General features: G+C 44.8%; 2 protein-coding genes across 2 annotated transcripts in view; one reads left to right on the plus strand and one right to left on the minus strand.

Moving 5' to 3' along the window:
• Nucleotides 1-3,545, plus strand: part of Parp14 (poly(ADP-ribose) polymerase family member 14) — a 33,718-nt gene extending 30,173 nt beyond the window's left edge. Inside the window, exons 15-17 of the mRNA XM_057764533.1 lie at nt 464-597; nt 1,864-2,038; nt 2,325-3,545. Coding sequence (XP_057620516.1) covers nt 464-597; nt 1,864-2,038; nt 2,325-2,614 — 599 coding nt within the window. The 3' untranslated portion in view covers nt 2,615-3,545. The remainder of the gene's footprint in view (nt 1-463; nt 598-1,863; nt 2,039-2,324) is intronic.
• Nucleotides 3,546-6,711: 3,166 nt separating this feature from the next.
• Nucleotides 6,712-22,603, minus strand: part of Hspbap1 (HSPB1 associated protein 1) — a 50,745-nt gene continuing 34,853 nt past the window's right edge. The window contains exons 4-8 of the mRNA XM_057764532.1: nt 15,952-16,088; nt 12,636-12,807; nt 11,223-11,306; nt 7,343-7,453; nt 6,712-7,227 (exon numbers count right to left, since the gene is read on the minus strand). Of these exons, the coding sequence (XP_057620515.1) occupies nt 6,712-7,227; nt 7,343-7,453; nt 11,223-11,306; nt 12,636-12,807; nt 15,952-16,088 (1,020 nt within the window). The remainder of the gene's footprint in view (nt 7,228-7,342; nt 7,454-11,222; nt 11,307-12,635; nt 12,808-15,951; nt 16,089-22,603) is intronic.

The following is a 22,603-nucleotide window of genomic DNA, read 5'->3' on the forward strand; positions in this document are numbered from 1 at the left end:
CAGAGATTGTTCAGAACAAGTTAGTAATGAATTTGTTAAATCACATCAGAGTAGAGGCTGTGCACTAAATGAAGGTGAGTTACAGCATGTCGTCAGTTCTCACACCTTAGCAAGACCAAAACAGGAGTAGGCAGGGAGGCTCCATCCCTAGGAAACCCTAACTCAGTACATGGGTGGCTTTTGTCTTCTTCTGGAGAGGGAGCTGGGAAACAAGTCTCACATGTGTCAGGCAGGAGATCTACCGCTGCGCTATCTCACCCTAAATCACCCGCCTCTTCAAACAAGTTTCCCATCTCATCCTGATACCAATGGTCCATGCTCCACACTTTAAGCAGCATCCTTTTAGAAAGATAAGAAATGTCTCGAATACATAGAATTATGAGACTATAACACAACAGGGAGGCAGGTTTTGTCAAAGCATACCAGAAATGTACACAGGAGTCCTCAAATGTCTATTTTGCAGCTGAAATCCCTTCAAATTGGAATGACATGGGGCAGAAGAAATTGCTTGTAGTCAGTTTGCAAACCAATAATCCTGAGTATATCATGGTGGCGAACCAGTTCCACCAGACCTGCCAAAACTTTGCCATAGAGAAGGTAAGTCGGGTGCTGAGTTTTCTAATGGAAAAGTTACATAGTTATGTAAGTGATATAACCCATGTTCCTGAATAAACCCAGTCATATATGGGTCTGGAGGTCGCCCATGGGTCAAGATTTTGTATTGTGGGATGGAGAGATGGCTCTTCGGTTTGGAGCACTGGTTGCTCTTCCACACATCCTGAGTTCAGTTCCCAGCATAGTGGCTCACAACCATCTGTATTGAGTTCTGGTGCCCTCTTCTAGCCTGTAGGAACACATGCAGGCAGAACATGATATTCATAATAAATAAATAAATAAATTAAAAGATTTTGTTTTGCACTGTCAGAGGACCACAAGTTCCAAGTTTGGTTTCCAGACCCGCATCAGGTAGCTTACAATAGTCTGAAACTGTAGCACTTATCTGGCTAACCAAACTTGGTGTATTAACTCCAGGCCAGTAAAACAGGCCTCTCTCTCTCTCTGTGTATGGAGGAGGGGTAGAGAGAAGGGGGCGTTCACACATGTAGAAGTCAGACTGTAACTTTGTGGAGTCAGTGTTCTCCTTCCAAATTTAGGGGTTGAACTCAGGTTGCCATATTCTTCCTGAGCTGTCTTATCAGTTCTAAAAATATTTCTGAACATAGGATGCTGTCACTTTGCACTGAATTTGTGCAAGTAGAATTTATACTTATGAAAACCACACCAAAGAGTGGTGGCGCACGCCTTTAATCCCAACACTTGGTAGAGGTGCACACCTTTAATCCCAACACTTGGTAGAGGTGCATGTCTTTAATCCCAGCACTTGGGAAGCAGAGGCAGGTGGGTCTCTGTGAGTTCAAGGACAACCTGGTATACAAGAGCTAGTTCCAGGCCCCAAAGCTACAGAGAAATGTGGTCTTGAAAAAGGGAGGGGGGGGGAAGGAGGAGGAGGGAAAGGAGGAGGAGGGGGAGAAAGGAGGAGGGGGAGAAAGGAGGAGGAGGAAGAGGAGGAGGGAGGAAAGGAGGAGGAGGAAGAGGAAGAGGAGGAGGGAGGAAAGGAGGAGGAGGAGGGGGGAGAGGAGGAGGAGGGGGGAAAGGAGGAGGAGGGGGAAAGGAGGAGGAGAAGGAGGAGGAGGGAAAGGAGGAGGAGGAGGGGGAAAGGAGGAGGAGGAGGAGGAGGAGGAGGAGGAGGAGGAGGAGGAAAGAAGAAAAATCAGAAAACGAAAAAGAAAGACAGTAATTTGCTATCACTTGGCAAAGGCTCTTGGCATCTCCAGTATAACTCAATACTTTATTAATTTATAGATCGAAAGGATCCAGAATCCAGCTCTCTGGAGGAGGTACCAGGCAAACAAAAAAATTATGGATGAAAAGAATGGCCATGAAAGAAATGAGAAACTGCTCTTCCATGGGACAGAGGCTAGCTCTATTCCACACCTCAACAGCCACGGATTTAACCGCAGCTATGCTGGGAAGAATGGTGAGGAAGGATGCAGTCAGTTTCCCCAAATGGGCTGCTGACTTAGAACCGCACTGGGCTCTGTTTACTGTGTTCCTCACATTGAGGTGGCCAGAGTAGAGTCAGTTTTAGCAGTAAACAGCTATATGTCCTCTGAGGAGGAAAATTGATAGTAATGATGATGATGATAAAGATAATATTTTAAATATTCAAGCCAAGCATTCTTTTCACATTAGTTGACATAGTGGGCTAACATGTTGATTTATATACTACATTGAATTCCTTTGATATGTCTTTCTCTTTGCAGCCACATGCTATGGGAAGGGAACCTATTTTGCTGTCCATGCTTCCTATTCAGCTAATGATGCATATTCCAGACCAGATGCCAATGGGAAGAAGTATATGTATTACGTGCGGGTTCTCACTGGGAACTACACAACTGGAAACCAGTCACTGATTGTACCTCCTCCAAGGGACCCTCAAAATCCTACTGACTTGTATGACACTGTCACAGATCTTTGTCAAAACCCAAGTATGTTTGTAGTATTCTATGACAATCAAGCATACCCGGAGTATCTCATCACCTTTAGGCGGTGACACTTCAGGTCACCTTCATGCATCTGCTGCAAGACAAATTTTAACTGTCTTCCTCCTTATGCTGTCTCTAAGAGCACCAGGTCTTTCTTTGCCATGGACGTTTCCTCTGCTGCTTCTTCATGGTGGAAATGAATCCACTTGAGAGCCAATCAAATTGAGAATTTAAATCAGGTAACAGCTGAAGCCATGCTGTCTCAAATGTGACAGTAACACCCTCACAGACTTTGAGGAAGCCACACAGTTCCGGCTACCACCAGTGCAATCGTGTCAGAGAGGCAGCGTGCCGTGGGGACACAGTGTCACTGAGCCAGTAAGGCTGCCAACTGAACAGATCCAGAGCAGACACCCTCTTCCTTCACTAATAGCCCTGTGCCATGTGGGCTGCACAGCCACCAGACCTGGCTACAGTTGTTCTGCTAATATGCTCCTGCCAATTTCAGACTCAGTGCCGTTTACTGAGTGCCTAGACTTTGCCAGGTAGAGTGAGGGATGCGGTCACAAACAGGACCTTGTTCCCATGAATAGTGCTTTGGGAAGAGTTTTTCCATATTTCAGGGATTAAGAGAGTATGTTCAGAGTACTTCAAGTGGAACAAGGGTCACCATTGCTGCCACAACACAGAGGCCTTGGAACCTCTGCTGCTGTTTCTAAGTGGGCTGGCACAGATTGTGGCTTAGGAGGAGCTGGCTTCCTCTGCACTGGCATCTGAACTCAGTACCAAGAGCCCTCTAGGAAATGGAATAAAAATGAGAGGTCTGATTTCATCTGCTTTTGTCCTCCAGTGGTTTAGTTAACTCGGGGCAAGGCTGAATGGCCAGATGTTAACTGTGGAATAAAGACCCAACCAGCAAATGTCACAGTCACCTTCAGCCTTTCCTCACTTCTAGTAAAATTACTTGAAAAAATGTCTCTCACTGGAATCATTTTTCTCTTACTGGACAAACATGGGGAGGGTGGGTGTAGGTCAATGGCATACAGTAGACACAATTAGCAGGATAGCACCGAGGGTTCTTAAGGTACTAATGCTCAATTGGGAACTATGGGAGGGGCACCATGCAGGTTAAGGTTCAGAGAGGCTGTATCCAGTGAGCAGCCAGCCTGGAGCCCTAGACAGGTCTGCATAGATTTCTGTAGGACCACACAGTCTATGCTCCTTGGACACCCAAGAAACGAGCTGAAGGCTCAGTCTGTGGTGCCCTCCATGCCATACAGAATCTGCTTTCAGTGGGCACCTGGAGGGTCTCAACAGCTCTGACAACTAGGGCCACCTTTTCATGATGCCTTCCTTGAAAGCACAATGGCCCTGACCAGCATAACTACTGAAAACAAGGTGGGTTTGTTAGCCCTGCTGACTCAAGTACAACTCAGCTGGACACTACGGGAGTGCATGAGCTCCGATGGCCGCTGCAGAGCCCAAGGACTTCTTTACCAGGTGCTATTTACTATTTACTCAGCTGTGGTCCTCTAGAGCAGGATGGTGTGGGGGCCAAGTCATGCTGGCTTTCTCTGTGCTCACCCTCTGCTGCCTCTTAGCAATCAGCCAGGATGTCACAGTCTCTCCAGAACATCAGGGAATCCCCTCCCATCTCCCGCTTCCACCGATACTGTATGAATTCTTCCCAGGACTTTGTATAACACCATTCCTTCCAGAGAATGCAAGACTTCCCTACTGTAGAGCATCCAAGCTTCTCTGAGCCCGGCCTACACTGAGTCCATTCTGCATCAGTCCATGCCTCCAGAGAACCTAGACTGCCTCGTGAGAAACTTACCTAGAAACAACATTTGCTGAGGAGTCTCATCAAATAATGCCCATGCTGGAAACTAAAACGTGTTCATATCCTTTAAAATCAGAAGAGCTGTAACCCAGCCCTGACTCTATTTGTGTTCATAACAATGCAGCTGCCGAGAGCACCAGGAATCACCAGATCTGCCTGCACAGGATGCCCACAGGATACTGAACCCTGGAGTGATTCTCGGGTTATCTCTTCTTTTCTCCTCTATTCCATACAGACCTCAGCCCTCCAGACTGCTTCAGTGACTCACAACTGAGCCATGCAGAACAAATCAAAAAGTACCCGAAGAAAGAGATCTGTTTCTGTGATGGAATCAAATCTAAGAACAGAAACAGCTCTGGCCACAGCATGTTCCGTGCCAAGGCCACTGGTGGAGCATTGCCTACACCGCTCTCTTGTCTGCCTACTCAAAGAGCTAGGAGTGTGCTGTGCTCCTTCCATGCTGAGCACTGGCCCAAGTTCTGTGAATGAAGCAGTAACTGCATACAACTCTATCCTCATGGAGTTACGTTGTGCTGGGGGAAGAGGGGACCTCTGAGGGCTAAGAGAGAAAACAAACAGCCACGCAGGCTGGTTGATGTCCACGTGAGTATATTTGCACATTGGTCAGTATGCCTGTGTAGACATGAGACAGATCCCCCCTTCCACCTCCTTTCTCACTCTAGACACTACCGTCTAGTCGTTTAAAGCATCCCATCGGAATGTACGCAGCGATATCTAGGAGACAAAAATGCCAAAAATTTATAAAGTCTCACCCTGTAACATCTGGGGGAACTCTAGCTTTTGGTAAATCTGTGAGAAGATCCCAGATGGAGAAGGAAAAGCCACGGGGCTAATGAGAGGTCTCCAAATGTGAGCCAGTCTGACTACAGAGCACCATGCTGGAAAAAGGTGACCACAGCGAAATTTTATTAGGAAAAGCCCATTTACAACCATGTACAACCTCACCACCTGCTGTCCCATCTGTTATTTTAAGCTCATACTATTTAGAACCAACCTTGTTAGTGCAAACCTGTAATCCCAGCACCTGGGGAGGCAGGGCCAGGGGTTCTTGAATTCAAGGCCAGCCTGAGGTATATAGCAAAATTGTGTTTGAAATACAAGCTCTCAACTTGGTCAGGAAGCCTGGCTGGGGAGCTCAGAGGCCCTGGAAGTGAATCTACCACTGTTATTTTGTTGAATGATCAGAGCATCAAATTGCCTTCCAAGTCCTATTGACATCAGCCCTGAGTCCTCATCAGAGAGACTTCTTGGTACAGGAAATGGTGTTAACACAAAGCCTGGAGAAACAGGGAAGGAGCTGGGAGAGGCAGGGGGACCTCTGTGAGTTCAAAGCCAGCCTGACCTACATAGAGCTACAGCTACGCAGTACGACCCTGTCTCAAAACAAAACATCCCCACCCCCATAAAGAAAGAAACAGCGAGGAAGAGGGGCTGGAAAATTTTCTACAAGCCAGGGGTCAGGGAGGAATGAGGCAGAACAATGTCTGGTTTTTCGAGACAGGGTGTCTCTGTGTAGCTTTGGTACCTGTCCTCGAACTAACTCTGGTAGATAAGGCTGGTGTCAAACTCAGAGAAATTTGCCTGCCTCTGCCTCCCGAGTGCTGGGATTAAAGGCGTGCGCCACCACCACCCAGCTGACACTTAGTATTCTTAGACGGGCACATGAACCCACACCCGTAGCCAAGGAGCTATTGATAGCTGTTGGCTCCTATGCGAAGGGAAGTCTATTTTCTTTAGGTGTATAGCCCCTATGCTGTAGGAATTCCTACAGCCAGTAGCCTGTAAGTTACCCGTCCACTGGGGTGTGGCTTCTTATACTATATATGCCAAAGAAAAGCACGTGTCTGGCCTCTTTCCGGCTGCAGGATTCGGTTGCTGTTCTCCGTTCCAGCAGAGGATTCTGATTTGTGAGTCTACCCCTAAATAAATAACCATCTATTATTCTCAATTCTGAGCTAGTGTGGGATTTCTTTTAAGCATACCTTTTCACCCCTGGAAAGCTGGTCAGGGCCCAGTGGACGGCCCTACACCATGTGCATATAGCTGGCAGTAACTGGACTCAAGGTGTTGAAAAACAAGAAAAGAGAATGAATACAACAATATAAAGTTTGGAGGGGGATGAAGGGGACTGGGAAGAGGCTGGAGGTGGGCAATGAGGAGACAGTCCAAATATACTGTATACACATATGACGCCTCAGGGAATAAGGAAAAACACTACGTGAAAAGCAAACAAGCGTATCATACCAGTTCTAAAATTAAATTTTAAAATTTTATTAAAAAATAATCAAATATCTATTAGAATCACAAACTTTTTCCTTGTATCAAAAGCTGGGCCACCAACCTAGTCACTTGTGGATTCACCAGGCAGTCCAGCAAGTCATCTGTGGACACGGATGTCCGATATGGTGCCACAGGGCACCTTGAGGTGACCTGCCCCGCCACTGCGCTTGCCCCTCCCCTGGCACAGGACAGTTCTGCAGCGTGTTCTCCATCTCCACAGATACATTCTTTGCCGTCATTTTCCAATGTGCCTCCTTTCTCCGAAGGCGGATCGTCTGATGCGGGTGTCACAGGGACCAGATCTGGGCCAAACAGACACATGACCTCCTGTGTCTCAGTCCGTGCTGTAAAGCTCTGGCTCTGTGCCTGTTCCTCTTCCATGTGATCCTGCCCCATTGGCTCTTCCTTCCTCCAGTTCTCCCCGTTTGCTCTCAGTGCCTGCATTTCTACTTCTTTAGCTTTTCCACAGTGAGCAAAAAAAGCACAAACAGCATCATTTAAGTAGCAGCAATTCACTTCATGAGATGTTTCTTCAACCTAAGAAGAAGAATAGCCCTTCAGACCTCACTGAACTGAAGTGGAAACCAACACTCTGTCCTGACTGATTCACCATCAAAATCCAAGAGCCAGGATGGAAACCTGGCCATCCTACCTCAGTGGGGTTCAGCCAGGCTCTAGGGTGGTATGGATCCTCTGCAGTCTTCAGGGCACACACGAGCATGCGGGTGATTGCCTCTTCCACTCGCGCTAGGTGGTCCTCTTCCTAAGATGAGATAAAACATTAAAATTACAAAATTAAAATGAGAAAACACCATTTTGTTATTCATCTCTGTACCTCACGATTTCAGAGTCTCTTTTAGTTGTATGTTCTGTTCCCCCACTGATGCCAACTTTGTCACAGAAGGAACCAGTGTGCTGCTGGGAGCACCAGAACTCCCGTGTGTTCATTATCGTCTGCCAGCTACGAGAGTGTAGGGCAGACAGTACACCAAAATCAGGAATGATTTTTTTTTTTTAAGAAGACACAGGCCTTGTGTACAAATGACCTTAGATAATGTTTTCCTAATATTTCCCACTCCTTGGTATGTTCAATTGTTTAAAAGTATTAAGCACATGGAGTAATGACTTTTATGGAGTTTAAAAGCAAATCATGTGAAACATGGGGAATGGGGCGGCTGGGCTGTGGAGAGGTTGTCACACAGGAGTAGAACACATACCTGCCCCATAGGGGGCCAGGACCAGATTCCCCAATGTGGGGATGGGGTAGGGAGAGATTGGGCACGGTGATGCAAGCCTACAGGTTAAGATGGGGGATCCCTTGGAGTCTGGAGTCTGAAATCTCCAGGACATGCTGATAGACTACAGGCCCATCTGAGGCCAGTTTGGGTTACAGGGAGACTGTTTCAGAAAATAAAACAAACAAAAAGTGGGTAAACATCTAAGCACAGCTTCTTAATAAACAAGAGGTATATCATGCATCATTACTGATGAATAGAATTAAAACCAATAACTTGTATTCCTTAAAAAACAGAGCAAGAAAAATCACTTAAACCAGATGCCTTTAACATACATGACTAAAAAGAGCTCACCATATAGAACCCACGAGGATTTTGCACATATTAATTTTGTAAATGGGCAACAGACATGAAGACAGACATTTTAAAAAGAAGAATATCTGACTGAGAGATGCCTGAAAACAGCTGACCGTCAGGAAAATCACACTGACACTCTCAGAAGACGGTCTGATTTACCTGTGCTGAGGAAACAGACAGACACAGCCTCACTAACGATAGGAATGTGCATTGTGAGGGACACTTGGAAACACGCTGGCATCGTCTGATCACCTTGAGTCCTGTGTACCCACAGACCACCCACCACTCCATGTCTGTACACCACCTCTGGAGAAACTCTTGCACATGTATGTCAGAAATATGTACAAGGAAGATTCTGTTCATGAACACAAAAAACTGCAAACCATTCAATTATCCCCCAGCAGAACAGCCAGGAACAACTACTCAGCAGTACCTTGATGCAAGAGACCAACAGTCCACAGGAAGATAAGAAAAGTTGTACTAAGAACAGTCAAGCCTGAGAAACACGGTACTGAATTTATAAAGGAAATCCTCACAGTGAGACCTCACTTCACGCTGACGTGGCTATAACAAACAACAGATCCCCACAAGTGTGGTGAGGAGGTGAGGAACTCAGTCTACAATGGCTGATGGGCAGGGGAAATGGTGCAGGACCCTGGGAAGTGGGCTGGGAACTAATAGGGGAAACAGAGAAGTAACATGGAATGTTTTGGGGGGTGGATAATTTTTGGGTCAAGCTGGCTAGGCTTTGATGCCCACGTGTTCAGTCAACACAAGTCTTGATGACACTGTGGGGAGATCCCGAGATGCTGTTGGCATCACAGTCAGTGCTGACGTTAGGGGAAGATTACATAGCAGATGGGGGGGGGGGGGCTCTTCAGTCACTCAGTTGTCAGTATCAAGAACAAAAGGCTGAGAAGGAGTCTGTGTCAGTAAGCAGGCGTGCATTTGGACCTTCCCAGGAAACGTCCCTGGAACAACGGGTCACACGGTTTGCCAGAGCTCTCCAGACACAGTACTGGTAGCTATGTGGATGGATGTACATAGCCAACACAACTAAATTTTCTTTTTAAGCAAGAACATGAAAACGTATGGGTAACCTGAAGGAGGGCTGGAAAGGGACAAAATACAGATACAGTTATCAGTTTGGAGTTATTAGGTAGTGAGTGGATTCACTGATGCTATATTATCTTTTAAAAACAGATTTATTTTTATCTTATTTAGGTATAGGGGTGTGTGTGTGTGTGTGTGTGTGTGTGTGCACATGCGTGTATGTGTGCAGTGTCTGTAGAGACCAGAAGAGGGTGGATCCTCTGGAGTTGAAGTTAATAGGTGGTTGTGGGTCACTTGATATGGGTGCTAGGAACTGAACTCTGCTTCTCTGAAAGAGTCCTACATGCTGCTGACTGCTGAGCCACTGCTCCAGCCCTTGATACTATATTATCTTTAATCTTACAAATATGTTGCATATACACTCTCTTATATATAAAGATATTTCAAAGGAAAAAATCAAAGAATGAGAGGAAATCTTTAAAATTAAAAAAAAATCTAAGCTAAGTTGAAATAAAATACTGATGCAAAAATTGAATAAAGGCACAACTAGGAATATCTGAGAACACACTTTACCGCAGAGCGTGTAAGGCAGAATCTGCATTTCAACAGTGAAACCGAGAAGGGTAGATACTGTGCCCCCTGCACTGAACTAGAGCCTGCCAGGTCCTGTCTAAAGACTCAGGACAGGAACATCAGAAGGAGCTAGCAGAGCTAATTGATTTAAGCTTCACCACTAGGCTGCTGAGCTGGGCTCAGTTACAATCACTGTTTTCTAAAGCGCGGAAAGTGAACATGCCTGGCGTGAGCCATCTGCTGGGGACACGGGGAATGGCAGGTGATTCCTGCAGTGGACTCCATCTTATATTTGCTCCAGCTGCAGCTCCAAGCACTTTCTGTGAGGCTGCTATCTCCCGGCACACTCCTCACCTAAGCCCCAGAGGCTGTGTGTCCTCTCTTCCCTCAGCACTTAAGTACAGCTTGCTTCCTGTTCCAGTAATTCTCAGGATACACCTACTCCAAAGCCCTTCCCATAACCGAGGGAAACACCTTACCAAGGGGAGGATGCAGCTGCCAAAGAGAGCAGAGAAATGTCAGGCTTCAGGTTAAGGAGGGCAGATGTGCAACCGGATTTCTAAAGATGCAATCAAAGACTGCAGTTAAAGTCAGTGCAGACACAACTGGAGCGTCGGGTAAATGCCAGACTGGAGCCTGATGGCTATTGTGCTGTCAAATACAACAGGGAACCAGGAGGAAGCTGTTACTGGCAAAGGCTCCTGGCAGAAATGACTGCTAAGAATATAGTGCTGCGTGATTCTACTTTGAGACAATGTTTAAGTCAAGGTTAAAAATGAGGACTCAGAACCACGAAACAGACTTATTCCTCTGCGATGGTGTGGGATGGAACCAGCAGTATTAGACATATATGCAAACTCCACCAGCTCTATCATGACTGTCCTGATATCACTCAAGGTAGCCATCAATGTCAAGGCCACTGTGTGTCCTCTCAGGGAATAGCTGGGCACAGTAGCATGTGTGACATCCCAGCATTAGGGAGACTGAGGCAGGAGGACCGTGAGTTTGAGGCTATTGTGGAGATACCCCATCTCACACAAAACACAACACAACCAACTCAAGCAAAATAAGAGAATGGCTCGTCTTCCAGACTCCTATGTCTAACCTCAATATTGATCAAGAGAGGACAGAATCACGGAACATAGACCCCAAATCATCCTGGTCACACAGAATTAGTGATCGAATTTTGCACACAGGCTTTTCTTATCTTGGGGATTTTTTCTTTCTTTCTTTCTTTCTTTCTTTCTTTCTTTCTTTCTTTCTTTCTTTCTTTCTTTCTTGTTTTTACATTTAAAGGACAACAAGAAAAAGTACCAGCTCAATCCAGGAGTTTATACTGACGGTGACAGGATCAATGGATTCCACATAATGCCACCAGTGTCTGGGAACAAACAGAACCTGAAAACCAAATAAATAGTAGTTAACACGAGAACAGGGTATTTCTCACTCTAACCGAGACGGCTAAAGGAAAAGAGACAATGAATCCAAGGGAACAGAGTGAAGGGGAAGAAGAAACCCAGCTGTCTCCTGTGTTCCTCCTCTAACTGGTGAGCCCAGAGGCCTACACAGGACCCTGGCGGCTTTCTGTTCTTCTCAGTCCTGTGAGTTCTCTGTTGACATCTAAACTTTAGTAAAGGCTTTGGAATCCCAGCTCTTCCTCTTTCCCCATTGCAGAAGCTGTGCACATTCTGAGGACGGCAAGAGGCACTGTGGCTTCCTTTACCTGCTGGAAAAGCTCCCTGAGTTACAATGGGGGGGGGGCTGCTGGAGGAGGAGCACAGCAAGCAGACTCTCAGATCATGGGCAGGAATGTAAAATGGCCACTGCGGAGAATACCAGCAACACTTCAGAAGGTCAGTCACAGTGACCCGGACCACCTGCCATAAACACCCATGAACCTTACACAATGCTCATGGCAGCAGCCCCGGTTCACAGAAGCTCGTGGCACATTTACATAATCAGGAATTGTTCTGCCTTGAAAACACGTTCCGCATGTATGGATGCATGTGTAATGCCCAGAATAGGAAAATTCATGGGTACAATGTAAAGTAGTAATAGTCGGGGGCTGGAGGAGGAGGCATGAAGGGCAGCGTCCTGTCCAGAGATTGAAGCAAGTGGACCAGGTCCATCTGGCAGTACATGTGTGAACTGGCTGGACATGTGTGAACAGGTAAGACATGTGTGAACAGGTAAGACATGTGTGAAGAGGGCAGGAGAAGAGCTAGCAAGGAGGGAGCAATGGAGGGAAGACTGGATAAGGGGGATGGGGGGAATGGATTCTCTGTGAGACCAAGAAAACCTTCCAGATGGTAAGAAACTGGGGCAGCAGGAGCCAGAGTTGTAGAGGGAATTTTCCCCACAAGGGAAATAAGAGTCTCTTCACAAGTGACTCAGAAGCAGTCGGCCATTCTTGCTGGAAAGCAAAGATCGTCCTCAGTCGACCTCTGAGGGCCTGGGTGCACTAAGCCGGTGCTCACTGTCACCAGAACAGGTATTAACTGGGAATAAACATCCTAGTACCCACACCCTGGCGTGATCTCTTCACCTGGGTAATAAGGATGGCTTCCTCAAGGCCCATTCTCCTCTTTACCAGCAGGAGGAGCTGTGCTCCTTCTTCCCATCTCTCCAGGGCAGAGCTGTGGGTCTCAAGCCCATAGATGGGGAAGAAGTACAGTCACCAGGCTATGGTGTTCACTGACAGGTCATCCATGTTTAAAGCCCCATTACCTGTCCTGGGCTCAGCGTGACCGTATGTCTCCGAGCTTTCTGGAACCGAGGAAAACGCTTTAAGTCAGGGTTGACAACATTGATTTTACTGAACACACTAGACTCTTCGTAAGGAATTCTGGTTGGATAAAGGGAAGGCGTATCTTCAGGAGGAAAGAGATGCCATCTTTTCCTAAGGAGAAAATAAGATACCAGTTAAAACTCTCTTGACAAAACACATAGGAAGGTAGCAGCCCAATGTTTGATCTTACTAATTTAAATTCAGTTCCTACAGAAACACAGGCGCCACCACAGTGGTCACCTGTCCTCTCACTCACAGCTGATCCCCTGCAGATGTCTGGTGGAAGACAGATTTCCAGTGGGTTTCTCATGCCTGGCTGAGGCAGCCCTCTCATGAGGGATAGGTTCTCTCTCCTTGTTTGCATCTTATATCAAAGCTTGATTCTTTACCACTGCTTTCACTCCTGACCCTGATGCTAACCAGAATAATCTTTATCCTTTCTGTATTCTTTTTTTTATTAACTTTATTTTTTGCGTACATATGTGTGCGATGTGTGTTTGTACGTGTCATATGGATGCATGTGCATGCGTGTGGAGGCAAGAGGCTGACAATGCTGTCTTCCTCATCATGCATTGCCTCAACTTTTTTTCCTGGTCTTTTGAGACATGTTCGCATTATGTAACCTCATTGGCTGTCCTGGACTTGCTGTGGAGACCATGCTGGCCTCAAACTCATAAAGATCCTCCTGTCTCTACCTGTGAGTGCTGAGATTAACAGCCTGTGTCATCACAAAGACGTGCCACCTTATTTTTTGAGACAGGAGCTCCCTCTGAACCCAGAGCTCAGACTGGAGAGCCTGTGTGGCCAATCAGCCCCCGGGTCCTCCTGTCTCTGCCTCACTCAGCTCCTGAGTTACAGACGTGTACCATGCCTGGCCTTTTACGCAGTGCTGGGTACTGAACTTAGACCATCATGCTCTTGCAGCGGCAGTTTACCAGCTGAGCCATCTCCCCAGCCCTGCAAATGTCTGTACGCTAATATTATCCTGAATAACGCCCCCAAAGCTCTCTACAGCAAACAGCTTCTGGACTTCTCCTGTCTGGAAGTTAGACATGTTATGGTGATCAATGAAAAATGAGAAACTCATAAAAATGCCACATAACCCAAAAGTAGTGTAATTGAGGATCTTTTAAAAAGAGACAATTGTTTTATAACCTGGAGCTTTTTAGGAATGGGGGTAATAAATCTTTTTCTTAAAATTCCATCTGAGGAAAAGACATAAGGCCCTCCTGTATGTCTCCCTGGTACCATCAGCCCTTTCTGAACAGGGAGGTGGTGGCTGCCATGTCCAATACCAAATATATACTAAAGTCTTATTTCACTCTGGAACTCTGCAGGTTTCACAGAAAACAGTGAAGTGCTTGCCTTCTGGAATTCTAGGGCAGCCTACCATCACACAGCTACTGGGGAGAACTGTTGAAGATCAGATACCTGACTGACAGCTTCTCCAGGTAGGGCTGTTCAACTCCACAGCACCTGCTGCTAGTGTGGAAGCCACCTTTGATTACTTGGTATGCTCAGAAGCTAATTTTGGATGGGCTCTGAAGAGACTATCAACTTCATTTCCAAAGTAGTGGTAGAGAGATCCATGACTGCTCAGTGTCCAGAACACACATCTCTTGGCTTCTCCACATTGTGGTTCCGTCTCCTATACTACAGCAGCATCTCTCAGGGGAAGAGTCATCACAATCAAGCTTTCCATGCTTTGCTTGGCTCCACACCTTATATCGTGCACGTCCTTCTAGTGGAGAACTGCATCACCATGTCGTTCCCTGCTCAAAAGCCTCCCACGGTTCTGTACATGGAAGGGGTGGAGAATTGGGGTGTCTGGATGCGACCTTTATGTTCCCCGACTTTTCTGCCCGGTCCTACTGTTCCTAGTTCACAATTTTCACAGGGTCCTCTGCACAGTCCCAACTTTCCAGGTACCCTGTGTCCCTTCCATCTGAGTGATACAGACACGGACCCTGCTTCTAAGGCCACTGCACACATCAGTTGATCCTTCCCATAGAAGACCCGCCTCTTCCACCTTTCAGTTACAATGCTCTGAAGCCTCCTTCAAGAGCAAACACTCTCCCTCTACCACTCTCTGTGGGCCGCAGATGGGAACACTCTCAGGGCAGAGTCCTGGCCTCCTCTGTACTTATTCTAACACAGAGAAGTTGATGGACACCCAATAGATGTTTACTAAACCTATTTAATGTCATCAGAGTAAAATGAAAATGGAAAATCTGATGCTGTTAGACAGTTACAGTGAAGCTGTATTTTTTACCAAAGAAAAAACTGGATTTTTTTTTTTTGTCTTCCTTCCCAATTCAGAGCACAGAGAAGCAGCAATTTAAAGCAATGTTCTATCGCATCCCATTTCAGCTCACAAACTCGTATCTGCTGAAGGGCAGAGAAACTTATACAGGACTCCCTGCTGACTCCCCATATACAACAGTGCACCCAGAGGTTAGCCTTTAGCAAGGACGTGATGGACCAAGAGGGAACTGCTCAGCCCCCCATAGCTTCCCAGCTGACAAGTATCCACCCCTCCAAACACAGACTATTTCTCTCAGATCCATTCATCATTTGTGTCCAGTGATGCTGGGAATTTGTTTGTGGCCATTTCTGGTGTTTTCTGAGTAGCCCTTCATATAGGGCCAGAAGGGAAGTTCAGGGCCCACATATTAGGAGAAATAGGGCTGCACTTATGGCACCTTAGTACATCCTCCAGGTTGTCAATCCCAGGGTTATCAGGTGCTGGCCACTCGGTTCTGCCGCTTAGTCAGGTGGAGACAAAAGTTCATCTAAATAACACACTGCACTGGCTGAGTAGGCAGACACAGACTCACAAACCAAAGTCAAAGTGGGACATAAAAACCATGTGACCCAGGCTTCCCGGCATCTGCCAACATCTCTAAGGCTGCGGTGAAGCCTCTTTCTTTCAACATACTTCTCTGTTCTAACTCATTTGAGAGGTGGAGGGAGTGGAATGTGAACACTCCCAGGTAATAAAGCTTAGCAGAAAGGTGCCTAGCAAGATGGGACCTCTGAGAGAATCCGATCATGGCTGAGACACACGGAAGTCATTTCACGTGCCCTCACTTCACACGGAAGGAAACAGCACAGCGGTGAAGGGAGGGCCTTGGTCACAAGGATGGACGGGAATGGGGTGGGGCTACTATCTCATCCCACCTCCTTTCCTTTTCTTTTTCACTCTTGTGTGTGCAGACGTATAAGATTGGACACCCACACATGCACACACATTACCTTCCTTGTACCTGGAATACTAAGTTGCAACCATAGGAGTCCAAATGACAGGGAGTATGGGCTCCCAAGGAGCCGATCCACAATGTACTTTCCTGTCCATTTCTTCCAGGAAACCCAAAGTCAGACCACATCACCTCCTGTTTGAAAGAAAGTATAGTTCATCAGGAACTGACCGTCCTCTACGGTGGTTCAATGTTTACTTTGTAAAAAACTGTTCTTAGCGCTTATATTTTCCTACAGAAAATGCTAGAGATGGGAGGGGCTAGGTTTTCAGGGTAATATGAGAAACATCTCAACCAATAATATCTGAGTCACTTCAACAGTAGCAATCATTCAACAAATATTTACTATTTATAACATGCCAGGAACTGTTGTGGAAGCTTGTGGCCAATCAATGACTACATCAGGCCCACCAGACGTGGCTCCTGCACCTGTCAGAGACAGACAATAAATGACAGACATAATTCTGTAGCTACCTGGGGTCAAAGTGCTGCAGGCAGTGGGAATGCCATGGAGGTTAACTCAGAAGGCCACAGGCCTTTAAGCAGAGACGGTATCTGTGGGCGTAGGCACTTTACTACCCTTTTCCACTTCTGTGGCCACATGAAAGAAGCCTTATGGGTGAGCTCAGTCACTGAAGGCCACCCACACTAGAGCCTTAGTTCATACCTACTACTCCAGTCTCGAGTAGGAGGGCCACAGAATGGCTTTTGAAAGTCACTCATAGGGAGTGACTCTGCCACCTGCCCCAAGCCATGGCTCCATAAGTATGAAAAAGACAGCACACTGCTCCACACCAGGGCCCTCGGAGAAAAGTGCTGAGGCAGGTCCTGACCACTCATAAGACAGAAAAGAAAAACAGCCAGGGACACACGCATGCAAATGTAGATGTATTCTTTCATCATTAATTTTTTTCTTTGATTTTTTTTAAAAAGAATGAAACAAAAATACTTTAATTGGCAGAATACTCACATGAGTGCTAACACCTCGAAAAGCAAAACAAAACAAAGCAAAACACCGCACTATCTACAGTCTAAATTCTCCCAATTTGAGGGGAAATATTAACAACTTTATTTAAAGAGAAAAGATTTTTAAAAAGACGTTCAATGGATGGTTTTGAGGAAGACTAGAAAAAAAACATTTATTTTAAGTGATGAAACAGGGATGTCTAAGAGCTCCCCAAACATTAGACACTGTTGCTACTGCTCTTGGTTGTGCCCCCAGAGGCAGAAGGGAAATCCCTATTGTTGAAGACACATACACATATATGTAGCACAATTAAAGAAAAAGAGGCTATGAATTTGAAGAGAACATATCAACCATTTTTTTTTAAAGAAATGGGGTTACTTAGGAAAAAATTAAGTAAAATGTTTTGCTATGTTTACCTGATGGGTTTTGAAAGAATGAAAAGTCAATTATAGCTTTAAAGTTTGGCTTAAAGTTAATATAAGATAGAACAAATTACAAACAGCTTGGCCAACGAAAACGATCTTGGTTTATAACAGAGAAGAAGGGCAGATACCAATCTTCTGTCTCTTTGGATGGCTCTGCTTATCATAGTCACATCCTTCTGTTAACTCCTCAAAGCCGTCTGTCCTTCTCCGGGGTATGCAATCCTCCTGCTTCTACATCCAGGCCAAAGTAACAATATTTGGCAACTGGATTCGTCTAGATACATATACCAACAATGAGAATCTACACTGAAAATTCCTTCATCTTTTTAAAATTTTATGGTGTGACACGTGTGAAGGACAGAGAACAATTTGTGGGAATCAGTTCTCTCCCTCCACCATGTGGGTTCTGGGGATCAAATGCAGGTCATCAGACTTGGCAGCAGGCACCTTAGCTCACTGTGATCTTTCTGCCTTACCTTCCTTAATTAAAATGGTCCCTACCCCATGATGATGCCTGAGCCTTGGATGTGGCAGTATAAATATCCTATTTAGGACTATCAATGCTCACTTTGTTTCAGAACTGTGAGGACTGTGAGGGACGGGCAGGCCTTATTTTTATCATGTTTTTTCCTGCTAAGGAGCCCACCAGACTCTGATGGATGGCTCCAAACCCACGTTCACACAAATGATTCTGTTTAAATTCAGTGGGACTCAGAAAACATAACTTCTCCCAAAACAAAAAATCATGAATGTGGGAAGGAATTGGATTGACTAGGAGTATGGTACACATTAGAGAGGTTTGGGAAAGGGGGGGGGGAGAGACAGAGAGAGAGAGAGAGAGAGAGAGAGAGAGAGAGACTGTAAACACATTTTTTTATAAAGGTACCCCATAGGGAGGCAAAGGCAGGCAGATCTCTGTAAGTTCAAGGCCAGCCTGGTCTATAGAGTGCATTTCAGGACAGATGTACAGAAACCCTGTCTCAAACGGCGAAAGCAAACAAACAAACAAAAAGGGTCCTCAATACGTTAAACAACAGAGACTTTAAAACCACAGTAAAAAATAAGAAAGTATGTCTCGATATTCTTGACAGTGTATTGCATTCCTCAACTAGTCCCTATATTTAAGTGACAGGATAATAAATTAGGAGGTGCACTGAATTCGGGCAGACCACACTCTGGTCCCATCTCTCTGGCCAGGCTTTAGAGCACTGTCTTAGGGCTTCCACTGCTGCGATAGAACATGACCAAAGCAACCTGGGGAGGAAAGGGTTTATTTCACCTGACAATACACCAGCACCAGGTCCAGCACCAAGGAAGTCAAGGTGGGAACTGAAGCAGAGGCCAAGGACGCACCCGTGCTCCTCAGGGCTTGCTTCTCAGCCTGCTTTTGTACACCCCAGGGTCACCAACCCAACGGCAGCCCCACCCACAACGCCAGGGCCCTCCCATATCAATCGTTAAGCAAGAAAATGCACCCCAGATCCCAATCTTATGGAGATATTTTCTCAACTGAGGTTTCTTCCTCTCAGATGACCCCAGGTTGTGTCAAGTTGACATTAAAAACTAGCCAGGACAAGTGCCATGACGGCTCAGTCTCTCACTAAGGTGACTTCTCCAATACCTATGGTGGTGACACAGCACTTCTGAAAAACTGCTGGGCTACTCCTAGGAGCTCCTGGATCTGTTTCCAGATTTAAAAAAAAAAAAGTGTTTTGCTTTTTGTTTTTAAAGACAGGTTTTTTTTTTTGGGGGGGGGGGGGTAGCCCTGGTTGTCCTGGTACTCACTCTTTAGACCAGGCTGGCCTAAAACTCAGATCCACCTGTTTGCCAGTCTCTGCTGGGATTAAAAGCCACCATGCCCACAGCTCTTAAACCTGTCCCAATGAATGAGTCCAATAACCATTGCTTCATTTTAAAACTGCTGTCCATATTTTTACAGTTTTAACATCACTATCAACAACAACAACAAACACTGAAGGAAAACTGATAGGATTTGTCCCTTCTGCCATCCCTTAGTGTCACTGTCTCACTCTAGTTATTTTCCATTTACAGGTCACAATACAGAAAAACCAATTACATAATTCCACAGTGAACTTACATCTGAATAAAAAAAGTTGGTCACGAGCGATAAAACTGGAACTTTGAAAAATCACAAGATTGTTAACTATTATTAATATACAAAACTTAAAGTCTCTTTTTTCCTCGGGAAAAAGACTGGCAGGTACAGAAACAGAAGAGGGCATTAAGTCTCTATCTACTGGGTAAATACCTAAATTCTATTTTCTGTTTTTTAATCACGTGAATTCTGAGGTGCCAATCTGTCTCACCAGGAAGCACCCTGTCTGAGACGCCTTTAATCATTTCCAGAACACCTGCTTCCATTCCAACACATCCTCACAGCTGGGTCACAAAGTCCAACAGGCTGAACTAATCTTCCAGTTATTGCTTTTGCAGATTCTATGTCCTGGAGACTTAATGAGGCTCCCAATTCTCTGGAGCTGACCTCAATCACAATGTGAAATAGAATCTACCAGGAAAACATTCTTGGGGGACACAATCCCTTTTATTATATGCTGATTCTTCACAGTCTCAACTTAAAGAATTCTTATCAACAACTTCAAGAGATAAAGGTAATGTTTCTCACAACTTCCCTATCTTCCCAGGGCAGTAGAGACACAGCGCTCAAGTGCTGCGTTGATTGAATGGCATGGGCGGGGAACTAGAAGCCAGAGAGACTCATTTTGTCACACACAAAAGTCAGGTGAGTATCAAAATAATAATTTCAGGCCATCTGCAAGACTGCCAAGTATTTTCCAATTATACCAGTACAGTTATCAGTTTATTTGTCAATATATAAATATTGTACATCTAACAGAGAATTAATCTCCTTTATGGAAGGAAAGATGAAGTATATAGAAACTGTAAACCGAGGTTGTAGGTTAAAACTTAAAAACCTAGAAGAAGGCTGATGAGAGGTAGAAATGCTTATCATAATTGACAGATGTTACACTCGGCTAACTAGAAGCCGCAGAACATATGACAAGGATAAAGCCAGGGGTTTAAGTACATATTCTTTAAAGGGTAGTAAAGATTAAGGGACTATGTAATCATTCAAATACCTATTATATATTCAGTACTATGTCAGTAGTTCTGAGGAGAAGAGTAAAGAACACAGCCTGTGTTGTTAAAGGATCAAAACACAATTTTATGAAATACTGGTCCGAAAAGGACATAAAGGAATGCTGGCTGGGGATGTGTGCTGAAGTGGCTGAGGTCTCAGAGCCAAAGCTGAATCTGAGCCAGCCCCAAGTAGAACGTCTTAGGCAAAACTTAGAGGGTCTGAGCAAAGGTCAGAAGGTGGGTGAGAACATGGACTGCCCGGCAGTCAATGGGAAGACCAGGTGGTGGCTCATGTAGACCAAGTGGTTGGGCCAGGGTGCTGGGAAGGGACTTAAATGCTACCCTTACGTATTTTCAAGTTATTCAGTGTTTATGAACACAAAAAAAAATGCTTTGGTATTTAATATTAAACATGACTTGAAGAGTCTCCAATTCATAAGAATTTATTTTAGAACTAGAGGAGAGAGTGTCAGAAGAACAAAATGATTATAGAAGCAATGCTGAACTCAAGCGACTCCCTCCTCCGGCCCTTCTGAGGATCTGGGAAGTCAAAACTATCTTTACAATATTACTAAATTGCTACTTGCCTATTTCACTGTGTTGATACTTGCACTGGTTGTGTATAGGCAACAGTGAATAAAACTGATAGTGTCAGGTAGTACAGTTAAAATATACTAGTAGTATTGCATTATTGAGTCTTATCTTTATTTTATGTGTATGCATGTTTTACCTGTATGTATGTCTGTGAACCACAGTGTATGCCTGATACCCACCGAGGCAGGAAGAGGGCATCAGATTCCACTGGAACTACAATTACAGGTGGTTGTTAAATGCCATGTGGGAGCTGGGAATCAAGCTTGGCTCCTCTGGATAACCAGCCAGTGCTTTTAACTGCTGAACCCTCTCTCCAGCCCCAAGTATTATATTCTTTTTAAAGGTGTTATTGAGGTATGATCGATGCACAGCAAACATCATATATTTAAAGCATCTGACTGATGAACTTGATCTATCTGCATTCTTGAGACTCCATCAAGATAATCAAGATGACAAACATTCTGACCATGTCCAAACTTCCCCAGTGCCCCTCATGATTCACGTTTCCCTCCAAATCTCATTCTCTGACAACCACTGACCTACTCTGTCACATAAATTGGTTTGTAAGTTCTAGGATTTTATGGAAATTCAATTCCGTATGTAACAGTCCTTTCTCGTGCTAATATCAATCAAAGACAAACACAGGGTAAACTGAATCAGAAAAAGGACTACTCCAAAGCAGATGAATTCATTTCATCACAATAAAAGGTTACTAATAAAGTCAAGTGTAAAAAGTAAAACCTGACCAACATAAAAGAACTAATGGTGTCCCTCTCTACATAGTAGATAAAATGAATGTACAGAAATCAGTAAGGATGTGACCCTTAAACCCCAGCCTGACTTAAAGGAGACTCACAGGGTACCCCAGCCAATAAAAGAATGCATTATATCCAAGTTTGCAAGTATACTTTGGGCCATGAAACACATTTACATATTTTTGAAAGGATTGAAATAATGCCAGATATATTTTCTGACCAGAGTGAAATCAAGTCAGAAATCAATGACAAAAAGATGGTTAGAAAAGCCAACAAATATTATAAATCAAAGGTTACACTTATTTTTTTTAAGTTATAAACTGATTGAGCCATTAGCTCAGGCTTCGAATTAGCTCTTATAACTTATATTAACCCATTATTCTTATCTATGTTAGCCACATGGCTCAGTAAAAGGTTACACTTATAAACTAAGCAAGAAATTAAAGAATAAATCACAAGATAGGTTAGCAAATATTTTGGGTTGAATAAAGCTGCACTTCAGCTATATGACTTTAGAAACTCCTGAGTACCAAAAACTTTGTCCATAAAAAAGGTGTGGTGCTGACAAACGTGATCTTAAATAATAAAACATATCAAGCACACTGTGGGGCACACCAGCATTTGGAAGCGCTACATAATTCAGTAATCCAGCATTTCCTAATAGCCAATGAACGACATTATGCAAGGGGATTTTATTATAGGAACACAAAGAGTTCTTTCATTGTGATTTCATAGTCTATACTGCAACTAATGAATTTTTTTAAAAAAGCCTGCTGGACAGTGGTGGTG

Source organism: Chionomys nivalis, chromosome 3 (assembly GCF_950005125.1).
Source record: "Chionomys nivalis chromosome 3, mChiNiv1.1, whole genome shotgun sequence".
Lineage (NCBI taxonomy): Eukaryota > Metazoa > Chordata > Mammalia > Rodentia > Cricetidae > Chionomys > Chionomys nivalis.